We start from the raw sequence: 27416 nt of genomic DNA, 5'->3' as shown, positions 1-27416 counted from the left end.
ATATTATATGTCATGGTGGAATTTTAAATACTCCGTGCCCATGCATTTTTAATATTTACGTGCCCTCATTTAATGCTTTGAGGAAATTGCATTTCTTGAGCCCACTTGTGCATCTAGATGGGTGAAAGAAAAATCCTACAACGTTTTGATTTGCATGTCCCTTCACCAAATATCTGCGTTCGGCACTCTTTTCCTTTTTTTTTTTTTTTTTTTTGCTAAGCTTTAACCTTTTTTAAAAAAAGAAAACGGAACGGCTGCACATTCCATTCCGTTCCATCATTATGGTTTCGGAGATTGTGAAAAGGCGAATAATGAAACGGAGAGGGAAAATACAGAAGAGAACGAACGTGCCTTCTTGAACAGCGTCCTTCTTAAGGCACTGGAATCCCAGGGCTGGAGTGATGGGTGGCGGAGGGTCCCTGGTCGCCGCGCTAGGATCCTCGAGCAGGGCCCAGCGCTCCCTCAGCAGCCTAAGCCGGGGGACAGTGAATTCCAGCCGCACATTCCCGCAGTTCTTCACAGGAACTTCTCCCTCTCTTTTCCCCTCCCTAGGGCACACACCAGCCTGGCCCGACTCCCACTCAGCTCTCTCTTCTCAGAACCCCGACCCACAGCGTTGACGGAATGGAGTGTCCTTCCCATTGGCCCGAGCGTCATTCCCTGAGGTGGCTCCGTCCGCCCGATTGGCTGGCCACTCCCGACCCCCCGCCCACCCGGCCGCTCGGGTTGCCCGGCTCCCCGCCCCCCAGCGCCGCCCGGAGCCTCCGCCCTCGCCGCCTCCCTCCGCGCACCCGCCCGCGCGCCCAGCCCGGCTCCGCTCGGCTCGCGCGGCGACCCCGCCAGCGTGCTGGCCCCGCCCCCGGGGCGCGCGGCTCTATAAATACAGCTGCGCGGCTGGCGGGGCGAGAGCGTAGAGGAGGCGCGCTTGTGAGTGTGTCTGGCAGTGGGGAAGCCTCCGGGTAGGGGAGCGCGGCGGCGGCGGCGGCGGCGGCAGCAGCAGCGGCCGGGCTGTAGTCGGAGCTCCGAAGGGAGTGACGAGGGAACCCGGCGGGCTGCTTTCCTTCCGCTGCGCTTGATTTTTCTTGCCTTTTGGTCCCGGCCGAGTGTCGCCCACTGAGCAGAGATCCCCTCGCAAAACCCGGAGCGACCCTGCCGTCAATTCTTGGGCGCGGGATCGCCGGGAGCTTCGCGGTGCCCCGAGCGCGGACCGAGCGCGCCGGGCGCGAAGGCAAGGGGAGCGGAGCCGGCCGCGGGCGGGGGCCCGGAGCTTGCCTGCCTCCCTCGCTCGCCCCAGCGGGTCCGCTCGCGCAGGGCGCAGGGCGCAGGGCGCGCGCGATGAAGGCGGTGAGCCCGGTGCGCCCCTCGGGCCGCAAGGCGCCGTCGGGCTGCGGCGGTGGGGAGCTGGCTCTGCGCTGCCTGGCCGAGCACGGCCACAGCCTGGGTGGCTCGGCGGCCGCGGCGGCCGCGGCGGCGGCAGCGCGCTGCAAGGCGGCGGAGGCGGCGGCCGACGAGCCGGCGCTGTGCCTGCAGTGCGATATGAACGACTGCTACAGCCGCCTGCGGAGGCTGGTGCCCACCATCCCGCCCAACAAGAAAGTCAGCAAAGTGGAGATCCTGCAGCACGTTATCGACTACATCCTGGACCTGCAGCTGGCGCTGGAGACGCACCCGGCTCTGCTGAGGCAGCCGCCACCGCCGGCGGCACCGCACCACCCGGCCGGGACCTGTCCGGCAGCGCCGCCGCGGACCCCGCTCACGGCGCTCAACACCGACCCGGTGAGAGAGGCCAGACGCCGGCCCGGAGCGGACGCGGCGGGGGGCGGGAGGGCGGTGGCGGGGGGGCCGGACGCGGGCGCTCCCCTTCCAACGGGCAGGGGCGGCGGGGAAATGACAGCACCCCCCTCCCTCCTCCGGGCGCCCGGGGCCATCAGCGGCGGGCTCCGCGCGGCGAGCGCAGGTCCGGGTGAACGCGCCGGGGGGACTGGGGCTCTGCGCATCCTGGGCTGTCAAGTCCAGCCTGCGCCTGGGGTGGGGTTGGGGGAGTCCCCCCAGGGCTGCAGGCGGGGGTGGGGGTGCCGGCGTGCCTGCCTGGTTTCCGAGAACGAATCCAGGGCCGTGCCGAGTGCGACGTTTGTGCCTGCTAACCTTTGCCTTGGTGTTCCGTTGCTGTTCCAGGCCGGCGCGGTGAACAAGCAGGGCGACAGCATTCTGTGCCGCTGAGCCGCGCTGTCCAGGTGAGCGCGCGTTTCCCCGCTCCAGTGACGCCCGTCCCCAGGGGCTTCCGGTGCCAGGCACCGCAGTGTTCTGTGCTCCTAAGCATTTCTGAGGGCAAATCCCAATGAAGGGGACAACCCCCGTCCGTGCCACCGTACTTCGCTTTGGTAATTGGGGGTTCACTCTAAATGGAGACGGGTTAGCAGCTCCTGTCCCGTCGTCCCCGCCACGCCACCCCCGTGCCTCTCCCACGACCAGCGGGCTCTAACTGCCTTCCTCCCCGCCGAGGGAGGGCACCCTCGCGGGCGTGGAAACTGCCCGATGCGCACCCCCCCCCACCCTCCCACCTCCCCCCCACGCTGTCTGACGCTCACAAAGTGGGATGCGGGCAGGGCCTGGGAGTGGATCCCCAATCCGGGCTTCCCGGGGGCCAGCAGCTGCCTGCCGCTCTCCTGGCCGGCTGCGGGCTGCGGGTGTTGTCTGACCTGGTGGTTTGTTTTGGGTTGTTGATCAAGCATGTCTTGAGTTTGGTCGGTGGCGCCAGTTAGTCTGCAGCGGGAAGGTTCACACACCCCCTCTATTCATTCCTCTTCCACAGGTGTGCGGCCGCCTGAGCCCGAGCCAGGAGCACTAGAAAGGGAGGGGGAAAGAGCAGAAGTTAGAGAAAAAGCCACCCGAGGAAAGGAGGGAAAAAAAAATATCAGCAAATCCTAGAAACGATTCATTCGTCATTCCAAGAGAGAGAGAGAGAGAGAGGGAAAAGAAAAATACAACTTTCATCCTTTTTTTTTTTTTTTGCACGTTCATAAACATTCTGCATATGTATTCTCTTTTGTCTCTTCATTTATAACCGCTGTGAAATGTACATTTCTGTGTTTTTGGAGGTGCAGTTAAACTTTTAAGCTTAAGTGTGACAGGACTGATAAATAGAAGATCAAGAGTAAATCAACTTTAGAAGCCTACTTTGTGACCAAGGAGCTCAATTTTTGTTTTGAAGCTTTACTAATATAAAAGAGCATTGTAGATATTTTTTTTTTGACATCTATTGTTTAAAATAGATGATTATAACGGGGCAGGGAACTTTCTTTTCCCTGCAAGAATGTTACATATTGTATAGATAACTGAGTGACATTTCATACCATGTATATATAGAGATGTTCTATAAGTGTGAGAAAGTATATGCTTTAATAGACTACTGTAATTATAAGATATTTTTAATTAAATATTTTTTTGTAAATATTATGTGTGTGTTTTTTTTAATCTATGGGAATATTTCTTTTGGAAAATTATTTTTCAGCTCCATTGCAGAGCTCTTGATATCTTGAATGTCTTTTCTGTTAGGCCTAGCTTTTAATTTGTTTTTGTTTTATGCAGTGTCGTGTAGACTTGGAAGTAATAGTTATAGCTAGTAGTCCTGCATGACTGCATGAGATGTTTAATCACAAAATAAACTTGTTCTGAGTCCATTCAAATGTGTTTTCTTTAACCTAGATTGAAATCTTTGTATTTGAAGCATACATGTTAGAAATATACTTTATCAGTTTTTAAGTACAGGGTTTGATAGTGTAATATATAAAGAGTAAGTGTTTGCTTTTTTGTTTTTTAACTGAGGTCAAAATGGATTCTGAATGGTTTTGCATATGGGATGGGGAAATGCTTGGATCCTTAAGGAGTTTATGAAATCTGCTGTTTTATGAAAGTGAAAAAAATGCTTATCATTCTTCATTTTACACTAAAGCTTAATGTCGCTACGTTTCATGTCTGTACAGATTATTTAAATCATAGAAATGAAAAATGTTCTCTGCTTGCTACCAAAGGACAAACTCTTGGAAATGAACACTTTCTGCTTTCCTTCCTCCAAAGAATATTAATAGGCAACAGTGGGAGAAAAAAACAAGGCATAATGGCAAATCCTTCAAGCAGGGATAAAAGTCGATCTTCAAACATTAACTTAAGTAGACCAAAAATTCTGATGACCGCATCTAGATTATTTTTTTATAAAAATGATTTTCACTATAGCTATGTTAGTTACTGCTAAACTACTGTCCAATCTCTTGTGATGTGTAACTTTTACATGTGAATATTAAAGTAGATTTATCTGTCTTGTACTGTGATTTCTGGTCTCGTTTCTTCAAAACCCTTTACTTATTTTTTAAGATTTTCTTTTCTCTTTAACGAAGTCAATATTTTCTAGGTTGGATAGGACCATTAGGGCCTGTGAACATTATGCATTTAATGTGATCAGTACTTTGCACACCAGTTAGATGGAATTTTTAGAGTGAGAGAGAATTAAGTAGGATTTAATTGGGTGCTTTGTAAATAGTTAGTCAACTGTGTGTGTAACGTGGTCTGTTTGATTTTTAAAAGGAAAGGATTTGTTTCCGATTATACAAGAATAAAAGTATTATAGACCCAAGGGACTTTTTATGAGGTCAGAGTCAAATATTTATATGAATATGAAATCTCGTGGTCCCTAGTAGTCCACTTAAGTGGCAACTATGAACATAACAAAGTTAATACTAGTAGGTTCCAATAAATCAAAAAGCTTAAGAATCTGTCCTATCCCCAGCATGTTATCCTCCCAGCTTTGACATTTCACTGGTCTTTGGTATTTTTAGAATTTGATATATTTGATGTTGAGCCTTATAAAGTCAAAGGACTGCTTGTTTAGATGAGGCTTATTTTTATTTTTGATATTATTCATTCTCATCACACATCAAGAGGAAAACAGAAAAACACTGCCGGAATTCCAAATCTGAAGAATTCGAACGATAGTGTTCTTTGTTATTAAATAAAGGGGACAATTCCTTCTTTTTCCTTGGCAGTTTAATTTCAGTAGGAAGCAAGTCACATGTGTACTGTTGGTTGGACTTAGGCATCCACCAGGCCTGACTGCCAAATCCTACCTAAGCTGTTAGGTGCCCTTTAAATATAGAGTGGGAGGTGACGGACCTTAAAACAAAAGGTTAAATATTTTTGTTTCTGCAGATAGATGTTGCTCCTTAGTTAATTTTAGATTTGGGGCATGAAAAACCACCGAAAGGGAAGAAAAGTGTTATGGATGTTGCCTTTTAGAGACTTGGCATTTTCCCCTTGGGCACTTGCATAGTTTGGGTATCTTTAAAGACACTGCCACTATTTTTTTTTTTTAATTATATAAAGTTGTATAAGATACTACATTCTATCATATTGGCTGTGATCTAACCAAGCAACCAGACAACAAAAACATTTCGAGTCATTTATCTAGTCCTAATTATTCAGACCTTTGGTTTAACAGATGAGATGTCCTGCCTTCTCTCTTAGTTTACCTACTTTTCATTGTATAGGGACAAGCAGAGAGTATGAAGCATTTAAAAACTTCAAAGGAAAAAAAAAAGGTATCCCACAGTAGGATGTCATTTCTAATTTTGGTTATAAAATCCTGTACATCTCAGACGTTTTATGTTAAAGGAATAAAAAAAAAAACCTTTTAGTTTCAAAGAACTATTACACTATGATACTGTATAAATCTTATGTTGATTGTCAAGTTCTAACTGAATTTTTAGAACTTTAAAAAATTTTGACCCCCATAATCTATCATATTAAATGCCTCCTTTAAAAATAAATCTTCACTGAGCAAAGAGGTCTGAAGTTTGTGGTTTTTAATTGACTTCTACTGAGTTATGCAATTTTTCATTATCAAGAATGGGTCTCTTGATGGATCACCTCAATTATTTACAGTGTTTCTTACCCTGTGATGAAAAATGTGGCTTAAAAATGGTGATATGAACGGAAAGAAAAATCTAGTTTGAATGCTAGGCAAAGCTTGTCTACTCTTTACCGTCTGCCAGGATAGGAAGCAATAATCCTAAACAAGGTAGGAGGAGGATGTCCAGGGAAACCAGACCACCTCCCACAAGCACGCGTACACAGAAGGTAAATAATGTAGAGAGAAAGAAATTATTCATAGTAGTACAGAGCCAAATAAAACTGATTCTGCCTTTCTAGCTGGTGCACTTTAATTACATATATGTTAATCAGCCCAGATAGCCCTTGGGTCTCAACAGGGCCAAACACCAAACCCTCCAGGCTTATAAGGAAGGAAAACCTTCCCTTTCCTGCTTTGCAAGTCCAGGAAATTAATCTACACACCTCTGAGTTCATCTTAACAGGGCTGCCCTCAGTAGGCATTCTTCAGACCCAGATGATTTCTTTCAATTACGACCCATGATGTTTTGCTAAAATATTAATTATATTAATTAGAAGAACCATTGCCCAAAAGGTGTTAGGATTGTAATGTTACCTAGTTCTACCTTGAGCACTGACCCAGTCGATACTTTAAAAGAGAACTAATTTGTTCAAGGGAGACAAACTGCAGTCATATCTACTTCATTGATAATGCTCTCAAATTTTCAGTGGATTTTTAAAAGTGTGTGTCATGTTTAAGTGCCTTCGGATCCTGGCTTGCTCTACGTGCTAAAGCTCAGGCCTGAGCCACACTGCCAAAGGTTTTCTACACTCACCTAAGCAAAGCAATTCGCTAGTAGGCTACTGAAGGCAGTTCCATCATTCATAAGCCTCCACAGTAAATTCACACACGGGATATGAAAAAAAGGGCTGTAAAAATTTGAAGTTAATTTGAAAAGCCCCTCTGAGTCCATAAAAGTAAACACACCAGTTTCTGTGGAAAGAACAAAACGTGTTACCTGTATTCGAGTAGCTAAAATGTAACTAAAGAAAAATTGAGCTTAAAATGTTTAAATAAAGAGATGCAAGACCAATTTTCTATGCCAATCCACTTGATTCTGAATTTTTTTCCCAATAAGAAATCTCATACTTTAGAAAGGAATTTTCTAAGAGATTAATCCCATAAGCATTGGCAAAATAGGTAAATTCCTGGTGAAACTAAACATCTTTATTTGCTTTAAATTAAGGTTTCTCAATTTTTTATGATATAAAGTGTATATTAGCACTTTAAGTGTGTGTATTCAGTTCACACTGTGAAATTTTCCCTTATTGTGAAGTTTAATTTCCAATGGAAATATTGGAGTCCACATACAGTTCTCCTGAAAATTCATATTTTAGAATGTTTCTTAAATTTTATTTAAATATTTGCTTAAATTTTTTTAATGTTTTCTTAAATATTTTAAGCATTTTCTTAAACATTTACTATTTCTTCCATAAACTGTGGCAGTCAATTGAGAGACTCTAGTTGTGTTTATATCTGTGTGTGTGTTTTCCTAAAAATAGTTAATGAACATACAGAAAACTGTATTTCAAAAAGGAGTTGCACTTTAAAAAAATAAGTAAACCGTGTTAACCTTCGTCCATTTTCTCTCCACTTTAATTCCTAAGATTGAAGAGTTCCATAAAAATACACTCCCCATTTTTTTGGACAGCTATAAGTCAATCCTATTATGTTTAAGCATAAAGCAGGACGGAAAATAACAAGTAAATCAAATGTCATGTTTATCATATCCTAGAATTTGGTTGAAATTCATAAGTAATCTGAAGAAAAAAAGAAAGAAAAAAAAAAAAGAGGGACGTACCTCTATGTCCAAATCACAGAAAGCCCAGGAAACAGACCTAAACTTGTAGACATGAATTTGACACCTTATTTCAGCAAGAATTCTAAGAAACACTTTTCATAGATGCCGAACCTGAGTCCATGGCTGTACTTAAAACTAGGTAGACTCCTTGAAGTAGAAGGCTCTGTGGGATTCTTATTTGCCTGTCTTTCAGGGCCTAACTGGGGCCTGGCAAAGTATTTGTGGACTTGAATAAAGAATGTCCCCCAAAGGGAGTCTCTTGGGAGTGCCCTCGGTTATTCCTTCTTGACCTTTTATCTACACTGAGTCTCAGCTGAGCTTCAGACCATTACATCTAACTCCCTTCTGGTCCTCTCTACATCTGAAGCACAGTAGATTTGAAACAAGCTTTTATGGTGTCCCCCCAAAACCTGCCACTCTTTCCACATTCCTTATTGTCTCAGTCAGCCATAAACCTGGTGGCTTAAACAACAAATATTTATTTCTCACAGTTCCGGAGGCTAGGAAGTCCAAGACCAAGGTGCCAGCCAATTAAGTTCCCAGAAGTCACTGCCGATGCTGGATGAGCAACAGCAAGCCCCATGCTCCCTTCACATCCCCATAGTCACACCTGGCACGTGGCCTCCTCCTTGGAGCTGCGCCGTAAGATGCAAAAAGAACCTGGGGCTAAGCAAGGTCCTCTTCCTGCCCCAGGCCCTGGATGTAAGGATCTTCCAATGTCATGCCCAGCTGTCCTTTCTCTCCTCCACTTGTGGCTGTCCTCAAGTACACCTTCTATGCCTCCGCCATAACTAAGGTTTTCTCCTATACATGCTACACAGCAAAGCATGCTTATCTCCCTAGTCTTGACAGTGTAAGATTGATTTCCTGAGAGTTAAGAAGAGAGCAGACTCAGGAAGGGTATACACGGAACACGGGATGGGGGCTTGGGGGAGGGGCACCTGCCCAGCCAGCCAAACCGGCTAACTTGCCCATCTGTGGGTAAGGGCTAATCTGTCCACTTCCAAAATGATGTGCTCTTTCATGCTTCCCTTCCTTTGCAAATGGTGTTACCCCTGCCTGGATCCCTTGAGCCCCCACTCTCAGTCTGGGTTGCTGTTAAACTCCTCACCATCCTTCGACTGTCACCATTTCTGCAAAAATTATATGATGCTTCTCTTCCTCACCCCCAAAACAGCCACCCCCCGCAACACACACACTATAGCGTAATTATTTTCACATGTCTGTGTTCCCTGTAGATCCCTGACCCTCCAGGAATTCCAGACCACAAAGTACCAGAAGAACATTCCTATAATTCTCTGCGCCAGCAAATCTAGCAAATTCTTTGCAACTCAAAATTGTGGTTGAGGGGTTTTCATTATCTTTTAAAAGGCTTTGGCTGCCTTAAACATGAAAAATAGATAAGCTGTGTGTTCTTGAGCATGAGGGACTGTGGTCAGCCTTGGGCCAAGAAAGTTGGAAGGAGAGACTGAGAAGGAGAGGAGAGAGGCAGAGCGATCCTGTATCCCGAAGAAAGAAATATGACTGACCCACGTTGGGGTGAGTCAACAAAGACCCCTCAGCGCCAGAGATGAAAACATGGGGCAAGGAGGATGACTCCTTGGGTATAGGCTGGGATGGGTCTGCAGTGGAAGCAGCGGGCAGGGGGCACTCAGGAAGATTGTATGATCAGGTCTCCGCAGATGTGCCTTAGGTCTCTGTTCTCTTAGCCCAGGGAAGAGGCATGGGATAGATCAGCCGCAGTAAATGCAATGAATCCTCATGAGTCAGTTCTGAAAGGGCGAGGCTTGCCGCATGAATGGGAAAATCTTCTAGGGACGAAAGTTTCATTTCCACTCCTATGATCTGGGGCCCTGGAAGTAGAATCGGATGATTAGTCACCTGGAATACATCTGGTTAACATGTGTCTCATTTTCCAGGGAAGAAGACAGAAGCCTGAAAGGTGGAGTGGTGGAGTCAGACCTAGAACCTGATTTCTCTCTCTCTAATCCATGGCCACAAACTCAATATTGATGGATTCTATTCCAGTTTTCTCTTACTTAGGTGGTTTATCTCAGTCTATATTCTAATCTACAACTTGCTCGTGTTCTGTCCTAAGAAGCTGCGGTTCAAATCTTAAGCAAGTAACTATTAAATATAGCACCAATCTGGCTGCCTTTTAAAATAAAAAAAACAGAGGTAATGTACTTTTTATTTTTTAAGACTTTATTTATTTACTTGAGAGAGAGAGAGAGAGAGAGAGCACACGCATGCACACAAGCATGGGGGGAGGGCAAAGGGAGAGCAAAGGGAGAAGCAGATTCCCTGCTAAGCGGGGAGCCGGACACGGGACTCGATCCCAGCACCTGGAGATCCTGACCCGAGCCGAAGGCAGACACTTCACTGACTGCGCCCCCCAGGCGCCCTGGTAATGTACTTTTATAACAAGTATCAAGTATTTCAAAGCATGTTGACAAAGGGGCTCAGGCCATTCCATGGAGAAGGGATAGTCTTTTCTACAGAAGATGCTGGAATGATTAGATGTCTACACGCAAAATCTTAACTTTGACCAAGACCTTGAACCTTTCAAAGAGATTGACTCAGAATGGATCTTAGACCCAAATGTAAGTTCAAAAGTGTAAAACTTCTAAAGGAAAACATAGGAGAAAATCTATGTGACTTTGAGTCTGGTGATGAATGTTTAGATCCAGCACCAAAAGCATGAAAGAATTTCAACCCTGTGTTATTCTCCCACATCTGTGAGAGCAGAGCCCCCCACGTTCTAAGGAGACAGTGCCGAGTGAGGACGGACTCCGAGCTCCACAGCCTGCTGTGTCCACCCAGGCAAGTCACTTCTCCAAGTTCCAATGGCCTCATCCCTAAAATGACTGTGTATTAATAATTACCGAACACACAGAGGGCTCCTGAAAGACAATGAAAGTAACATAGATGAAAATATTTTATATAACACTGGTTATAATTTGGAGATATAGACCCATTATCTCAAGAGATTTTTTTTTTAATTTTCGATTCCTGACTTCCACCCATCCCTCCTCTTACCACTGAGATTCTGATTGAGCAGGTGGAGGGTAGGATGCAAGCATCTGCATTTTAGCTTTTTCCTGGCAAATCTGAGGCAAGTCTCCCAGGAACCCCACTTTGAGAAACAGTGTTGTAAGATAATCCGACGTTACAGAGGCTTGGACTGCTGTTGTTAGGCCACACGTGGTGTATTTCTCCTGCTTTTTTTTTTTTTTTTTATTTGAGACAGAGAGAACAAGAGAGAGAGCACATGAGAGGGGGGAGGGTCAGAGGGAGAAGCAGACTCCCTGCCGAGCAGGGAGCCCGATGCGGGACTCGATCCCGGGACTCCAGGATCATGACCTGAGCCGAAGGCAGTCGCTTAACCGACTGAGCCACCCAGGCGCCCTTCTCCTGCTTTTTGACATCGCCTTCCAATGTTGCAGGAGCTCTGATCAAGTGAAGAGGAGAGGTCAATATAATATCAACAGAAGGTTATGGCAAAAATATCCAGTGGGAGAAAGGAAGTCGGTACTGGTAGGGGATGCCTAGGAGGGAGCTGCTTGAAACACGAGACTGTGGCATGGTCCCTGAGACTTGTCTGCCATCAAGATGCTGAGGCCTCCACCCTCTCAGTCCAGGTCTTTCTTTGAGTCAAAATATTCACCATAACCTTGGCTTTACCTATCGCGCTAAACCTTAAATTTTCTAAAGAAAGGCGCAAAAGAAGGAGGATGTTTTCTACCCTCTTCTGTGTCCTTCTAAATCATTACGTCTCTCATTACATCTATGTGATGGCCTAGAAAATATCTGGAGAAGGTCTGCCTGTGCAGGAAGCAATGAGCAATAATGTTTTATCTTATTTTATTTATTTTTTAAAGATTTTATTTATTTATTTGATAAAAAGCACAAGCAGGGGGAGTGGCAGGCAGATGAGAGGGAGAAGCAGACTCCCCACTGAGCAGGGAGCCCGATGCGATGCGATGCGGGGCTTGATCCCAGGACCCTGGGGTCATGACCTGAGCCAAAGGCAGGCGCTTAACCGACTGAGCCACCCTGAGCAATATTATTTTAATGGTCAAGAGAGTTTTCTGGAGGGGCGCCTGGGTGGCTCAGTCGTTAAGCGTCTGCCTTTGGCTCAGGTCATGATCCCAGAGTCCTGGGATCGAGCCCCGCATCGGGCTCCCTGCTCCACGGGAAACCTGCTTCTCCCTCTCCCACTCCCCCTGCTTGTGTTCCCTCTCTCGCTGTGTCTCTCTCTGTCAAATAAATAAATAAAATCTTAAAAAAAAAAAAAAGAGTCTTCCGGATAAACAAATTCAGAAAAGAATAAGTCCTTTCCCCCAGTGTATCATATGATCCTAAAGGATGACCTATAACATGGTGTAGAAAAATAGTCCAGTCTTGCACCAACTATTGTCCCTGCTTTTGAGCTGTCCTCCTTAATGCTTATCAAATGTTAAAATACCATGAGTGTGTAAAATTGGGATAGAGTACAACTGTGCCTTAATTTCATGTAATAGTTTTCTCCTTGGTAAAACTGGATATGATTTTTTTATGAATTTAAAAGGAGTGGAAAGAATAGCTTCAGTTCTTCAGAAATTGAATAAGAACTCTAGAAAAGGAAACATCAGTAAATCTGTGGAATTTGATTCTGAGCTCTGCCACTTACCGTGTGCCCTTGGGGAAGGTACTTTGCCTCTCTGAGCCTCATTTAAACTTCCTTTTATAACGGGTCACAATACTTAGCAAGAGGAGTCTTTATGTGAATCATGCGTGCAAAGCTCTTAATGCAGTGGGAGGTATAGGAGCCATTCATTCAGTATTATTTAGTTCCTTTACTCATTCCTGCCCCTACTCATCTTGTAAGACCTAAATATATGGGTTCCCTCTAACGGTATGAGAATGGGGTTCACAGGGATGAAGGAGCAAGGGGTGTACGTGCACCTGGGTCCTCAGTGTGGAGGACAAAGAATTCCGTAAATGCACCAACATGTCTGGGAGACCCCGATTTTCAACCCTCTGTGTCATTTGTTTCTCTCTAGAATAAACCAGAGGTACTCTGCCTGCAGAAGACATAAATGACATAAATGTTAATAGAAGACGAACGGTTTGAAGGAAGATGGGAGTCTGAGGAGCAAGAAGGAACTGCAGGGGCCAGAAGGCAGAAGAAAATAGATGATTATGGGAAATTAAAGCAGGGGGCCTTGATAGCTGTTGATTTTTCTGTTAACATGGTCAGGTGCAATGCTTGTTTGCTTTTTGGTCTATGTTCTAATGCATAGCTAAGTGCTGCAGGATGGAGACAGATGCTGAGGATGGGGTCAGGGGAGGAACCCTACCTACTCCCATACTCAGGGCTAAGTAATCCGGGATCCTCGTAATACTCTCCCAGGAGAGAAACAATTTTGAAACCAAAGACATCACACACAGCACAGTACACGGCATCCCAAGTCGTATGTGAGAGACAGACTAAGGTTGAAAAGAGCATAAAATTTGTGCATTTCTGCATGGCTTAGCAAAGTATGCCCTTTATAATATATGTTTAACATAATTTCTGGTAGCTATGTTCTGCCTTCAATAAAGCCAAGATGAATTCTACAAGGTAGAGAGACCAATGTTTGGGAGTTTGTTGTTGTCAATTGCAACACTTCAGTGAATCATAAAATAAGAATTTTGAAGTGAAATCAAATACCCTCATTTTACTGCTAAGGAAACCGAGGCTCAGAAATGTAAAAATGTGCCTTTTGTAAGAAGACCTGAGGTAGGGACAGAGCTGCCAGCAAAACTCAGGTTTTCCAAATTGTCTCCTTAACTTTATTAAGTTCAATTGAGAATACAGTTATTTATATTATCAGGCTCCCATTTATCCCGACGCATGTATTTTGTATTTTTTTTTCTTTCTTGCAGATCAGTTTCCTCTTTAAAAAAATCTGTAAACACAGCCTTTTGTTTTTTTGCATTTGTAATTTGAGGACTGAGGTCATTCCCAAGAGGGCTATATTCCTAAGAGAACAAAACTTTTTTTTTTTTCTTAAGCTCTAGAGATGATGCTCTAGAAAAGAGAAATGTATTTTTTCGTCCAGAGTTATTTTCAAGTGAAAGGTCTCATGATCATTCTAGACTATTCTACAAGCAGGCTCCAAGGATACCTACAAAAGCCCCATAAGTCCTTAGTGATCCTGCAGGACACTGGGGACATTCTGAATTTGTTCGTCAATTTGCAGTTCTAAATTCATGACATGTGAAACACCAGTAAAAAATCACCTCCTGCCTCATTTATTTTAGGGAATACAAAGAAATGCACAATCACTGCAGACCTGTGCATCTTGCCAAGTCTGGTTTTTATTATTATACATATAAAGAGAATCCTCTGTTCACCAGCATCTATAAAGGGGCTGATTTTCTCAGCTCCGTAGTAATTATTTAATATTAAATCAGCCCAAAGTTTTAGGGCATGTTTCTCAGAAACCCTTTGTTTGGCATCAGGTATGCAACCAGCTGTTAATTTTTAGGTGAAAAAAAAAGATAATGTGCATTTTCTCAAGTCTTAATGGAAACTCTTCACAATTTGAGCAGTCTAACTTGTTGATGGAGTAAAAAAAAAACTTCAATTCTTTCTAGAAATCACAAACATGCTAAAAATAAACAGAGTTTAACTTTTCAGAGGCAACATCTTCCAGATTTCTGATGCAGTTTGGTGCCCTCCTGGTAGATTGAAATGATTTTTAAATGCTTTAAAAAAAAAAAATCAAGGGTGGAAATAATTACTTAAAACCAGGTCAAATAAAAGAAGACTCTCATAGATCTCAGAAGCCTTGCAATCTCATTTCAGGGTTTATTTTAAAAATAAGATTTCCTTTTTGTTCACTGTTACACCCTGCCAAAAGACACAGGAGAACTTCTCTGTGAAGCTGTGTTTGGGGTCGACACCGGATCACCCCTCTTTTTTTTAGGAAATAGGATCGTGAACAGTCAGTCCACTGCGTGATCCCAGGGATGAAATCCTACTACTTGCATTCTGCAGGATTGAGTTGAAGACTGTGATTTCAACTGAGAACTTCAGCCCTCTTCCCCTTCAGCAATTTTCTCCTCTTTTCCATTCCATGTGCCCCCAGCCTCTCCGAAATCCCGATCTCCAGACTGGGGTCCAGAGTGGGCCTGTCCTCCCTATGACGAACTTTCTGTCTTCTGGAAGCCCTAGCAACGTCAAAGAGAATTGCCTTCTCCCACCTCCTGCGAGTCTCACACTCTGTGGAATTTACCAGTTCAGAAGTGACCGCACATGCTTGTGTGGGGAGGGTCCTGCTCATTTCAGAGAATCAGGAAAAGCACGGACAGCAAAGCACCAAGCACACAGGTGGTCTCTCCACCCACAGGGCGTGGCCATTTCTCTCATCCTGGGGCCCTGACCTCCGGACATTGCCATTACAGATTTTTACAGCCCTAAATCCGTGGCAGAGGCTGCTGAGGTGGGCACTAGGCCTACGCTTGCCCTCACCAGCACCAAAGCTCATCAGAGTCCATTAATCAAATACCTGCTTTTACATTAAGTACACGGTGCTGGAAACATTTCTGGCATGGCTAACCCTTGCATGACGCGAATTTTGATAAAGCAGCAAATTTTCCTGCTGACGTTCCTCAGGTTGCATGCCTTCCTGGTGCGACAAGCTGTTTCAGTTATCTGCTGCCCTCTTTTGAATTTTAGGGCACACTGCACTCGTAAACAGGGTCCGCCGCCTGAAGGAGCCTCTTCTCCCTGTCCTGGGGCAGGTGGAATCTTCTGGCTCAGTGTTCTGATGTCCAGCAAAGGCTAGTCTGGAGCTGTTAGAATAGTACTTCAACCTCCCCACCCCTAATGAATACAATCTCTCTGCTGGTGTTCTTCTAGGGGCCAAAGCAAAACCCATTTCCCACAACAACAAAGCCGTACCTGAGTTACAAGACAGGCTGTTGTGTTTTGGGTTTTTTCATTTTCCTATCTTAACCAAATTTATCACCCAGACCAGTGCCCCCTCCGGGCTGGTCTATTCAGTCCCTGAAATGACATGTGTACAATTTTGGTGATCAAGAATCTGGAAGAAGACATTCCGTAGGCCTGCCCAGCTACACACATCTGTCCTTTGAGGACGACAGTGAGTGCTGGAGGTCCTCCCAGAGGTGGCAGGGTCACAGAGAAATCCAAAGGCTTTGCAGGAAGTTGAGACGCAGAGACGTCATCCCTCCACGGCTCCTAGTGGGGAAGAGTGGGTAGGACTCACTGTCTTTTCCCGGGCAGAAGAAATGCTGTAAGTATCTGATGGCCCAGTTTAGCCACTCGAAGATGAAAACGCACCAAAAATACAGAAGCCTTCCCCCCACCCCCAACCGTTGGGCAAATGTCCCTCTGGTGGAGGGTCGGCTTCCTGGGTGTGCGACCTGCGCTGTTGTATGGGGCCTGCACTCAGGAAAATGCTCTGCTATCACAGTCTTGAAATTCTTCACAGTTGTTGAATCAAGGGGCCCATGTTGTGTTTTTGCACTGTGCCCCACAAATTACCTGAATGCTGGTCCTTCACAGCATTCAGGGGCAGCCCAGTTTGGAGGCATCCTATTCCCTCCTGAAATGGTGGGTTTATAAACGTTTATGTTTGGAGGCGGGCAGAGGGTGTGTGTGTGTGTGTGTGTGTGTGTGTGTAATGACGTGTGGTTTGCCTCATACCTGTTCCTAATTCTCTTAGCTAGAATGGCTGCTTGTAAGGATAGTGATGCATGGCTGGCAGGCACTTACATTCCCAGGGACGGCAGGCTTGGTCAATTATGGAAAGAGAAAGTTTCCCTGGAGAACTGTGCAGAGTGCCTGGAAGGAATCATCGTGGCAGGTAGGAAGCTACGGAGAAATTCTGCATGGGGGAGATAGTTTGGTAAAAAGAGAGGCTCACAAGCAAATCCCAAGGGTGATTCTGTTGTGTCTGGAAGGAAGAGACAAGAAAAACCGTTTCTTCCAGATTTTTTTTTCCAGCTGAAGCCACGAGACCCCTGACACATCCTCAGCCGATATGTTGTATGTGTCCTACTGTTTACTCTGAATTCTTCCTGAGCCGCTGTAGAGAAGCACTACATCAACACAATTTATTTGACTATGATGCCATGTCATCCAATCCATCTCCTGCTCACATTAGGTTGACACGGCCCCGTGTTTGTGTATGAGCATATATGGATGCACATTATTACCATCACTGCAGAAGAGCATTTACCCCGTGATGCTACACACAGAACTGGGAGGGCGCATGTAACAATTTAATAAGAGAGGGGGGAAAAAAGATACTCTTTCTATTTAATTCAACTTGCAGAAAAACAAAACAAAACGCAAAACTACTTGATATTTCCTCTCCATGCCTGCTGCATGGTGGCAAGAAAGACCTCTAAAGCACATAAAGCTCTTATCTTTGTTCATTCCCCGAAGAATAATAGATCACTCAGAGCTCTGATGCTGTTTTAATAATGCACAATTTACAATTCATTGGTTACCAAGCACTCACAGTATAATTAATTTTACAGACCTGTTCAGCAAATCCACATGGTTTTGTACAATATGGGGGGAAGGAGGAGGGAGGGGAGGGCAAAGGGAGAAAGGCATCTTCTCTCCTTTTTTATATCAAAATAGCCGAGCCCTGCACCAGCTGGACAGATTGGCAGGCAATGGTTATGACTGTAGGAGGGACAGAGTTTGACGTACAGTCTCCCCACCAAAAAGTTTTGGACCAGCTAAAACTACGATCCTTATGGGTACCCTGTTCAGTCCCCTGGGAACATCTCACTAAGCATGGTGACTAAGCCACAGAGCTATGTCAAGAATCACTCTTTTAGAAAAAAAAAAAAGCTATCTCCCTCTCCTTCTTCTATACTCTTGCAAACAAAATTTAAGCTGCATGTGATCACTCCCTCCCTCTCGAAAGTGTGTAGCAAGAGCAGGGGTACCAACTGGGGCAGGGGTGGGGGGAGCAGAGACAGAGATTCCCTGCCTGCTTTCACGACCCTCCAGAGGACCATCATTGACTTAAAGGGGTCTCTGGAAATTCACAGAGAATTCTCAAAACCAAATAAAATTCATTTGCAATGTGTCTAAGTATATATATATTTTTTATCAATGGCCTGCTTTGTTTTTTAAATCTCTGTTCTAACCTTTCGGATTTCCCAAATATATACATAATGTCTTAGCTTAGAATCAGATTGTCCAAAAAAGGAGACTGCCTGATGGTTTATCGCCATCCTTAAAAATGGGACATAAAAAAGAAGGTGCCAATGAGCTCCGCATACCTCCGTTTATTCCTAAAGTCTGTTTTTCTCTTTGTGGTGGTTTCTAAGATCCTCAGAATGGGGCTCACACACATGTAAGCTAGAGATTCTACACAGCCACCAAGTAGTTGCCATTTGGGTTCTCCTGTCCCATGCAGTGCAGAAGTCAAGAGCTTGGGCTTCCCAGGCACACAGACCTGGGTTCCGATCCTGGCTTTGTCACTTGTTCACTGTTCAGTTTGGAAACGTCGGTGAACCTCTTGAGGCCTTAGCTTCCCCATCAATAAAAATAAAATTGAAAATATTTACCTCAAAGACTTGTGGAAGGACTAAAGGAAATAATTTGTATAAAGCAGTCAGCAGGATGCCTTGTTTTGGGGGTTATATATAGTAAATGGTCATTATTATTTCGTTGATGTTAATCAGTCATGGTTAGTCATTTTATGTTTAGCTTTTTGCTCTTTTTAGTAGCCCAGATAGTAACCAGAGGATACACGGATCAGCATCACTTCATTCTGAGCTACGATGTTGACACAATGGCCATGCTTTATGGTCTACCATTAGGTGAAATGGGGGAAGGGAGGGTCTATGATCATTTCAAGGGTAGAATTGCCTAAAATAATCCTACTTTGAGTAGCCTGAACTCCCTCTCATTGGAATTCCAAATGGGTTGGTCAACAAATGTGGGGTATCGTTTCCAGAAAATCAAAGATAAAATGGACTCCTCTGCAAAAGCACATGAAGTGCCTTCCAGACATATACAAAATAAGTTTGGCAATGGAAGGAGAAGGCACTCAGCATAATGAGGGTGTCAGGTCAAGGACATCAGGCATACCATAAAGGGACACCGTCACCTCTAACAGGGATCCAAGTTAGGGGGGTGGGTGGGTGCCTTTACGAAAAGAACGGAAGTCCCTGAGAGTAGAGGGGGGCATGCAACACAATCGCTCCTGTGTGTTAAGGGTTTAATATTCGCTGGATACTCTTCTAAATGCTTCACATGCGTGAATTCATTTAATTCTTCATAGTTATGGTTATGATCACCATTTTACAGATAAGGAATGTGAGGCACAGAAAGGGTAAGCCCAAGGTGACATGAACTTCTTTTCTCCTGGAAACCCAAGCGTTAGCTCTGCAACGATTTGAGTTACTGCTCAAGAGCATCTGGATAGGTGTTCTACTTGGGACTGGGGCTGAAATTAACAATGGCTTAAAATATTATTGCGAGATTATAAATTACAGCAACCTATAGTTGGAAAGCTGGGACAGCTGGTAGAATATTCACAAGCCAGGAGGCTAGTGTGGGGCGGGGGGAGACTCCAAAGAACCAGAGAACAAACAGCACCAAGAAGATGCCCAGAGCACTGCTATGGCACTCCAGACCTGTCACTATGGTGACCCACTAATGGTGTTGAGAAGAGGGGGGATTTTTCTCAAGTGTCCATTTACTAGGAGCCTGTCCCACTGGGAACCACAGACCGCTTTGTGCCCTTCTGTTTTCGTTGGATGCTTGTGGTTAGGGCAACAGAGATCCATTCAGAATACAAGAAAAGGGGACAGAGTGTTGTTGTAAGGATCCTCACAGGCTGGAACTGGACCACAAACTGCAAAACTCTAGAAATTAACAGCTCCAGGGATCAGCTACGCTCCCTCTCAAAGTCAGCATTATCTCTTTTCTTTCCATGTCTCCTCATTTCTTGGCACATCTCCGTCATTTTATTTTCAATCATCAGCTGCCTTTGTGTCATCAAGGTTTCCAACCCCCCGCTAAACACAACCCACCATGGCCTCTCTTGCCCCTGCTTTACCCTGAGCACCCCCTTCCCACCATCTGAATATATTTGTTATAAGAGAGAAATCTGATGGGCTCTGTTTCTCTTTTTCTGAACAGAGTTATAGGTAGGGGCCAGCCCAAGGGCTTTCTGTCTTATAGTAGGATACCCTCTCCTATCCCAATCAGCTGTGAGATGGGCAGTGTGGGGTCACCTGGTGCAAAACATGGGCCTGGGGGCTGCTCCTTCTGCAGTGGCCCTGGGCAAGGTGGCCTCAGTCCCTACAGACTCTGCCCGAGGCTGGTGCACCTGCAGATCCAAGTCTGGATCAGGCCACAGTACGACGCTCTCAGAGGAGGGTCACAGGGTCCTGGAAGGAGGCTCTGACTCAGCAGAAAGCTGTCCAGCCACTTCCTCTGTAATTTTAGCGTGTATTTCCAAGTTTTTCTTGTTTTACCTACTCCTCAACTCCTGCTGCCCCTCACCTGGGATCATCCTCAACACATATACACACGCATGCACACGGGGGGGCTCAGCATCTCCTATTTTCTATCAGACCCTGACTCTAGCCCAGCTGCGAATCTGCTCCTACTCTTCTTCCTACGGAGCTTTGGCACCTGCTCTATGTTCTCCCCAGCATATGACCTCTGCCAAAACCGTTCTTAGCTTAGTCACTCTCTCCTCAGGGCTAGTATTTTAAGAGGTTCTCATTTTTTGGACCACACAATCTATGACAAATAAACAAATAGGTCTTGCTGTAAGGCCACATTGGGTAACAATGTGGGTCACGAATGAGACAGAGCTGATATCTATCAACTGTCCATTGTTGGTTTACTCAACAGCATTTGTCAGTTTGATTTCAGCCAACTTTGCTCAGACGTGCTAGTCCCTCCCAGTTACCGCTTGTCACTCAGACATATCAAATTCTTAAGTTTTGTTTTGGTTTGTGGCCAAAAAAAAAAAAAAAAAAATCCCTTCTCCCAAGCTAAGCTTAATTTGGTTCATTGGTTGCTTCTTAATAGTTTCATTCCCATCCCGCTCAATCTTTTTGTGGAATTTTTCTCTCCTTTGACCAATTTTTTTAGCCTCTTTCTCCTCTTGGTTTTCCAGATCTCCTAATAATCATTTCTTTCACGGCAACCCCCTGATCTACCATTCTGGCTCAGCAGGATATAGTTTAATTTACTCCTTTTTTAAAAAAAATGCTTTCGGGGGACCTGGGTGGCTCAGCCATTAAGCGTCTGCCTTCGGCTCAGGTCATGATCCCGGGGTCCTGGGATCAAGCCCCGCGTCGGGCTCCCTGCTCAGCGGGAAGCCTGCTTCTCCCTCTCCCACTCCCCCTGCTTGTGTTCCCTCTCTCGCTATGTCTCTCCCTGTCAAATAAATAAATAAAATCTTAAAAAAATAAAAATAAATAAAAATAAAAAAATGCTTTCAATACTGCACAGTCACATCTGATTTCTTTCCCCCAAGGCAACTGTCAGGGGCATCCTAAGTGTCGCTGAAATATAAAACCCTGATTTATATCGAGCAATAGACAAATTTGATGCCACGGAGGGGGAAGATGGACTCTTTTTTCATAGAAACCAAGCATCGCGGATAGCTTTCTATGTGGGCACAGTAGCACCCCTTTGTGATTTACAGAGTGTTGGGATGACCCACTGCTCCTCAAGACACACTTTTGCACATCTTCTAACTCAGTGGTTCTCTATCACCCAGGGAGGTTTAAAAATTATGGATGCCAGACTCCCACCCAGACCAATTAAGTCAGAACCTCTGGGGTTGGGGTCCAGACATGAGTACTTTTTTTTTTTTAATTCTCTAGGTGGTTCTGATGTGCAGCCATGGTTGAGAACCCTTCCTTAGCTCAGTGGTTTATAATCTTGGCTGTACTTTGGAATCACTAGGGAGCTTTAAACAATACTGATGCCTGGATCCCACCCTCAGAGATTTTGATCTAATTAGTCTGGGTTTTGGCCTGGCCATTGTGATTTTAAAAGCTCCCCAGGTGATTATAATATGCAGCTAAGATCGAGAACCAGTGCCTTAATGGATGCCTGAAATTTCAACATTAGGCTCCCTACTTCTCACCTAAATTCCTAACTGATAACAAAAATACACATGCCCTTGGGTTAAAGATGAGGCTTTTCTCAATTATGTATACCTAAGTGTGACCGTGCTCCAGAAGGAGGGTGCCAAACTGAATACAGGACACCAGTTAAATTTGAATTTCCGATAAACAACAAATAATTTTTGGTGTAAGTATATTCATGTAATAGACATGCTTGTTATACTAAAACGTTATTCACTGCTTAAGCAAAATTCAAAATTAACTGGGCAGCCTATATTTTTATTTGCTAAGTTTGGTTAAGCCTATCCTGAAGGCTTTCTGAGAGCAGGCTGGGGGGGTGGGGTGGCGCGCAGAGAAGGCAGAAAAAGCACAGAGACATAGGGACCCTGAGGGGAGTCAGAGGACTAATGTAGGAAGACCACCAAACAAAGAAGGGCTGTGCCAAACAGGAAATTATTTGACTTCTCAAACTCATTCACGTACCATACTGCCACATCCTTGTAAAAAAAAAAAAAAATCAAGAGAATCTCCCCTCCCTTAGCAGCTTGGACGGCAGGCACGCCGTCCTTCCAGACCCACCAGCAGCGACCCACAGGAGCTAACAGCCTCACTCTAGAATCCCGTTCCTGCCAGGGTAAGTGCGAGGTACAGATGTAATCCATGGCGAACATCTTCACTAATGTTCTGAGTTGTTTTTGTTTTTTTTTTTCATTTAAAATTCACTACATTTAGAATTACAAATTTATGAAAATTCTAAATATAGAATTTAATTAAGAATTTAATTAAATCTCAATATAAAATTTAATTATACTCAAAGGTTTCAAAATAGCTGGCTTTGACTTAGGATAATTGTAACCTGCTTCCAGAAAGTTAGGCAGACAAAGACACCTTCAAAATTAGGGAGAGAAGGGAGATATGTAAATAAATATGATAAAGGCCTCCCTAAACTAAATTCCCAATAAGCCTATTACAAGGTCTTGTATTCCTGTGTGCGCTAATCCCATCCTCCACATGAATTCACCTGTCATTTTCTCAAGGACATTTTTTATTCCACTTTTCTTTTGAACCCTTTTATACATCTGTGGATACCCAGGGGATTGTCTTCTCACTGGTTTCCAAGTTATCCAAACAGAACGTACTTACATCTGGTAACGTGAAATGTCGGTGCACCTAGGAGAAATGGATCTACATCCTTAAGCCCCTCCTTAGATTCCCGAATTCAACATATTTCAATATATTGGGTTGCCAGGGTCTAGAAAAACAAGTTTATTTATTTATGAGAATTTTTTCCTTTCCCAGTTAAGATGATGTTTGGATTGTTAAATCTGAGCATGACGTCAATACCTCAGAAGAAAATGGGAGACATTCCTCTGACCCAAACAAGTTCCACAGAATACCGGGGTATGTAGAAAGTTCTTCCTAGTCCATCTTCTGACTCCCCCAAGCCCCTTCCTCTCCATCCCCACCAATGTTTATGTACCTCAGTACATAAAAAATCTCTTACCATTACCTCATTGTTTCATCTGACAACTCCGAGGAATGACACTTCCCAGGTATCTTTGAGGTCATTCAACCCTGGGTCTGACTGCTGCCTGAGACACACAGGGCCCCGTGGCCCCTCCACAGCCCTTCTCTTAAAATAGAAGTATTGTTTTCCAAAGATGATCCAGAAAAAAGTGAGGAACATAGCCTTTGCTTTCCAGCAAAGCTAAAGAGAGTGGTTCTCTATTCTGTGGCAGGGCGATGCAAATTAAGTGTTTAAAATATAAGAGACATTCCTGCTTCCTTTTGCACTGGGCACGCCAAACCTCCCACTGACCTTGTCCTGTCCCCAGGATATAGCTACATAGACAGGAGCAGTCGGTTTGCAATGAGAATACCAGGTAACGTTGCTGTTCAGCTTATCGATCCTTACCAAATCAGTTTCCTGCAGGATCTCTTTCCGTCTCGCCCTCTGCATAAAATTTAAACCACTGGAACTCAGAGGAACTGAGCGAACCACCAGGGAGGGCACATTTGGTCAAGAAAGGAGCTGCCAATCATTTTAAGACCTGTTGGATGAGCTTATCAGGTTCCCGATTTCTCCAGTATAAAATGCCTGGCGGTTTCAATGATCGAGATAAGCACAGCTGTAATCTACCATGATCCAGAGCTTATTCACAGATCACAGCTGTGTAATTTCAGGTAACATGCTTCCCTTGTTTGGATTTGTTTAACATTGTTAAATATATAGTCAGACCATCTGCACAGTATTTTTTTTAAATTGGAAATTACAACCATAACTTCCTTTTTATATATCAATAAACTAAACAGCAAAATTTCAAAGGGATCCTTCTGCACCAAGCAGTGAAGCAGAATGCCTGTCCCACGCCACACCACTGCCTAATTGCACACTAATTGGACAAACGTGATTAAATATTTCAAGATCTTTACTAATTGCCTCTATTTTAGCTTTAAAATTTGCTTGCCACCAACAAATTTAATGACACTGGTGTCTAGTCATCAGCAAAAAGCCCAAGAGTTGCTCTTTAAAATGTACCTAGTCAGAGTATTTACTGATTGTGCATTGTTTCCAATGTAGCTTAATTAGAAATCCAATCAGTTCGCTAAGTCTAATTATACTTGATTTGTAGATTCAGACTATGATACATAATGAAGCCAAGCAGCTAACAGTAAACGTGCCTGAAATGTAACAATAAGAGAAATATTTTTTAATATACGTCTTGTCACTTTAGAAAATCAAGTAATACACATGATCTTTCATGATGGGGATTTTGGAGGTTTGAGCTTTTCAAAGTTTCCACGAGCTGGGTTCCAATTCTATCAGTAAAACCTGCTTTGAAAGATGATGGTCAGAAAATATTTGTGTCTCCGTAGTGAAGAGTAGAAAGAAAAGAGAAACAATTGCTTCCTTCACTGCGACTCTGTGAGAAACTTTGTGGCATTATTTCACAGAGGTTGCCTTGATGAAGCTGATAGAGTTAGAATGGACACATTCATGTAATTCTTATTAGAAAAAAATGTCATCTTCCCAGAAGTTTGATTTTACTATTTCAGAAAATGCTTACCCAGTGCCTAAAAACCAGTGTTTATAGAAGCTTGTAGTCAAATATGTGAAGTTATAATTTTGTATCTGCACAGAATTTTATTAAAGGGAAATATTTCTAAACATATGGCAAATACGTAATAATTTGCAGTCGATTCTTGGTCTGTGAAAATAGGCTAGGTGAAGTAGAGAAGAGAAGCTTTAAAAAAAAAAATAAGGCAGACCAAGATGACAATGACCACAGCTTCAAGCATCCGAACAATTTCAGACGGAATTTAGAGGGCCCTGAATACCCACCATGCTATACCCCAGAATCCCAGCATTTCCGTATCATTGTGCACGATGCATACGTACCACATTCACAGAATAGGCCTGTGTCGAGAAGGGTCCCTCTCGCTTTGTCACTGTCATCCACTGAAAACTGCAGTGTTTTGGAACTATAAACCTGCTAGTGGTGATGTCGGTTCAAAACTAACCTCAAGAGTTAGGATCATTTCACTTCCATTTTGAACACAGTGGGGAAAAAAAATCAATACATGAATCAGAGTGGAGAGGAATGGGTAGAAAAGAAATGTGATTTTGAAGCATAAACATAATGCAGGGTGACTCAAAACATCCGGAAACTCTAGATTAATTACTGTTGACTGTGTAACAATAGACTGTTACTTCAGCACAGTTATCTTCCCTTGAATGCAAAACTTATCTTTTTTATAACAACTAAGCCTAAAAGGAACATTGAAATATTCGAGGCTGAAAGACTCTGCAGAAGTGCAAAGTGTGAGCAGTTTTCATTTTTGCATTAAAAACCCATTATTTACATTTATTCTTGTGTTGCTTTTAAAAAGCTTTGCAATAAAATTGCTCCTTGTGAGGGTGTGTATGTGTGTGTGTATAAAATATATACACATTTTAAAAACCCTGTAACAAATATCTTATTTTTCTCTCTCTCTCCTTTTCTCAAAAGCATCTCATCGTGTGTAGTGAGCCTCGGGGGTTTTCCTTTGCTTTCCGTTCTTTGCCTTTTGACACAGTTCTGAATCAACACAGCCTCTAGCCAAGACCCTCGTTTCTACTCTTCTGTGTGTTGTCTTATTTCACCTGTTCTCTGGAGTCAGCCTTTATTGATGAATTTCTCAAAATTGAAGCAAAATGCTACTCATAGAGCTGGTTTTCCCCAAGCAGAATTCATCACAATGACCTTGGGGTTGACAGAAAGTCCTTATCACCCTTGTTTGGATGGCAACACCATGGAAAGGCTCTTCTTTCCTTTCCAAGGAAGGATTGCTTTTTGAATATTGCCGCTCAGATTTTGTAATGCAAGGAGGTGGGGAAGCTGGGAGGAGACACAGATCCTTTTATTTCTGTAGGTTGCGGGGAAGGTTATTTCCCACCTTCATTAACAGAGTGGGAGAAGGAAGACAAGATTGAAATGCGAAACCTGAGCTCAACTCTAAACAGCTATCCAAAAGCAAAAGTGGACAACTGTATCCCATTTAAAATAACACCGTTTCTAAAAAATATAAAATAAAATACATAAAATAACATAGTTTCTGTACGTATTTGACATTCACTGCAACAATATATATATATATTTTTTTACCTATTGCAAAAAAAAATAGTAACTTAATAAGGGAAAATACCCATCTTTACAAATATCTAGGAAATCAGAAAGGAAAAGAATCGCCCCATTGCAGCCTTTCCCTTTTAAATGCTGGAGAATTTTTAAAGGCATGTCCTGCTCCTTTATTTTCCTCGAAGCTGAGTTTTTATCTTTTCCTCGTCTTATTAATAAGGCCTGGCCCCTCGTTAACATGGAGCCAGCGCCTAATGAGCCTTGCAGACTCCTGTAATTTCTTCACTGTTGAAAATGCCTGACACTAATCTATGCCATTTATACTAATAAGAGGTGGATCAGCTGATATTTGGTGCAATGAAAATATGCTAAATATACTTTATTGAATTGCACGTACTTAGTTCTTCCCAGTTCACTGTATTATGGCAACAGATGCACAATCATTACCTCTGTGCTCTATGTGAAGCAAAACCTTTGGTTTGAATAAATGAGGGAAGGAGTCAGACATTTCGTATGTTAGCTTCCCTCCGTTTTTTGTTTGTTTTTTTTAACACTGACAATATTGACTTTCAAACTTCCACCTCAGAAAAACCATTCCCCCCCCATGATTTTCAAAACACAAATACAGGGCTTCCCACGGAAATGGCAATGAACTGACGATCTGACCTAAACGATGACGTTCGATATTAAGTGGACCTTAACGAATGCGAAATTTGGTTGGATTTGGCGTAGAGCTTATTAATTATATCCGTAAGGATTCCCAAAGAGCTCTTGGTGAATAGTCATCGTCTATGACTACCAAAGAAATTTTCACCTGTCTGAATATACGTTGACCATCGCATTATTATTATATTAGGCAAAAGCAACGGTTTTCATTTTTGCATTGCCAGTCTAATTTTTTGATGACTCTGTTGTGCTTGCCTTTCTCCTCTTA

At 43.8% G+C, this 27416-nt stretch overlaps 1 protein-coding gene and 1 long non-coding RNA gene across 3 annotated transcripts in view; one reads left to right on the top strand and one right to left on the bottom strand.

Moving 5' to 3' along the window:
• The window catches only part of LOC145722924 (uncharacterized), a 44141-nt gene extending 43539 nt beyond the window's left edge, over nucleotides 1–602 (bottom strand). For both annotated transcript variants that reach the window (XR_014147486.1, XR_014147485.1), the window contains exon 1: nucleotides 352–602. This is a non-coding gene — a long non-coding RNA (uncharacterized LOC145722924). The remainder of the gene's footprint in view (nucleotides 1–351) is intronic.
• A 289-nt stretch (nucleotides 603–891) lies between these two features.
• ID4 (inhibitor of DNA binding 4) lies at nucleotides 892–4328 on the top strand. Its single transcript, XM_031038132.2, has 3 exons — nucleotides 892–1776; nucleotides 2176–2234; nucleotides 2813–4328. Exons 1-2 carry the CDS (start codon nucleotides 1336–1338, stop codon nucleotides 2218–2220), a joined length of 486 nt encoding a protein of 161 aa, XP_030893992.2. The 5' UTR covers nucleotides 892–1335; the 3' UTR covers nucleotides 2221–2234; nucleotides 2813–4328.
• Nucleotides 4329–27416: the final 23088 nt, after the last annotated feature.

The sequence above is a fragment of the Leptonychotes weddellii genome, chromosome 8 (genome assembly GCF_054177405.1).
Source record: "Leptonychotes weddellii isolate Sample4059 chromosome 8, ASM5417740v2, whole genome shotgun sequence".
Lineage (NCBI taxonomy): Eukaryota > Metazoa > Chordata > Mammalia > Carnivora > Phocidae > Leptonychotes > Leptonychotes weddellii.
This window is presented reverse-complemented; position numbering and strand designations above follow the sequence as displayed.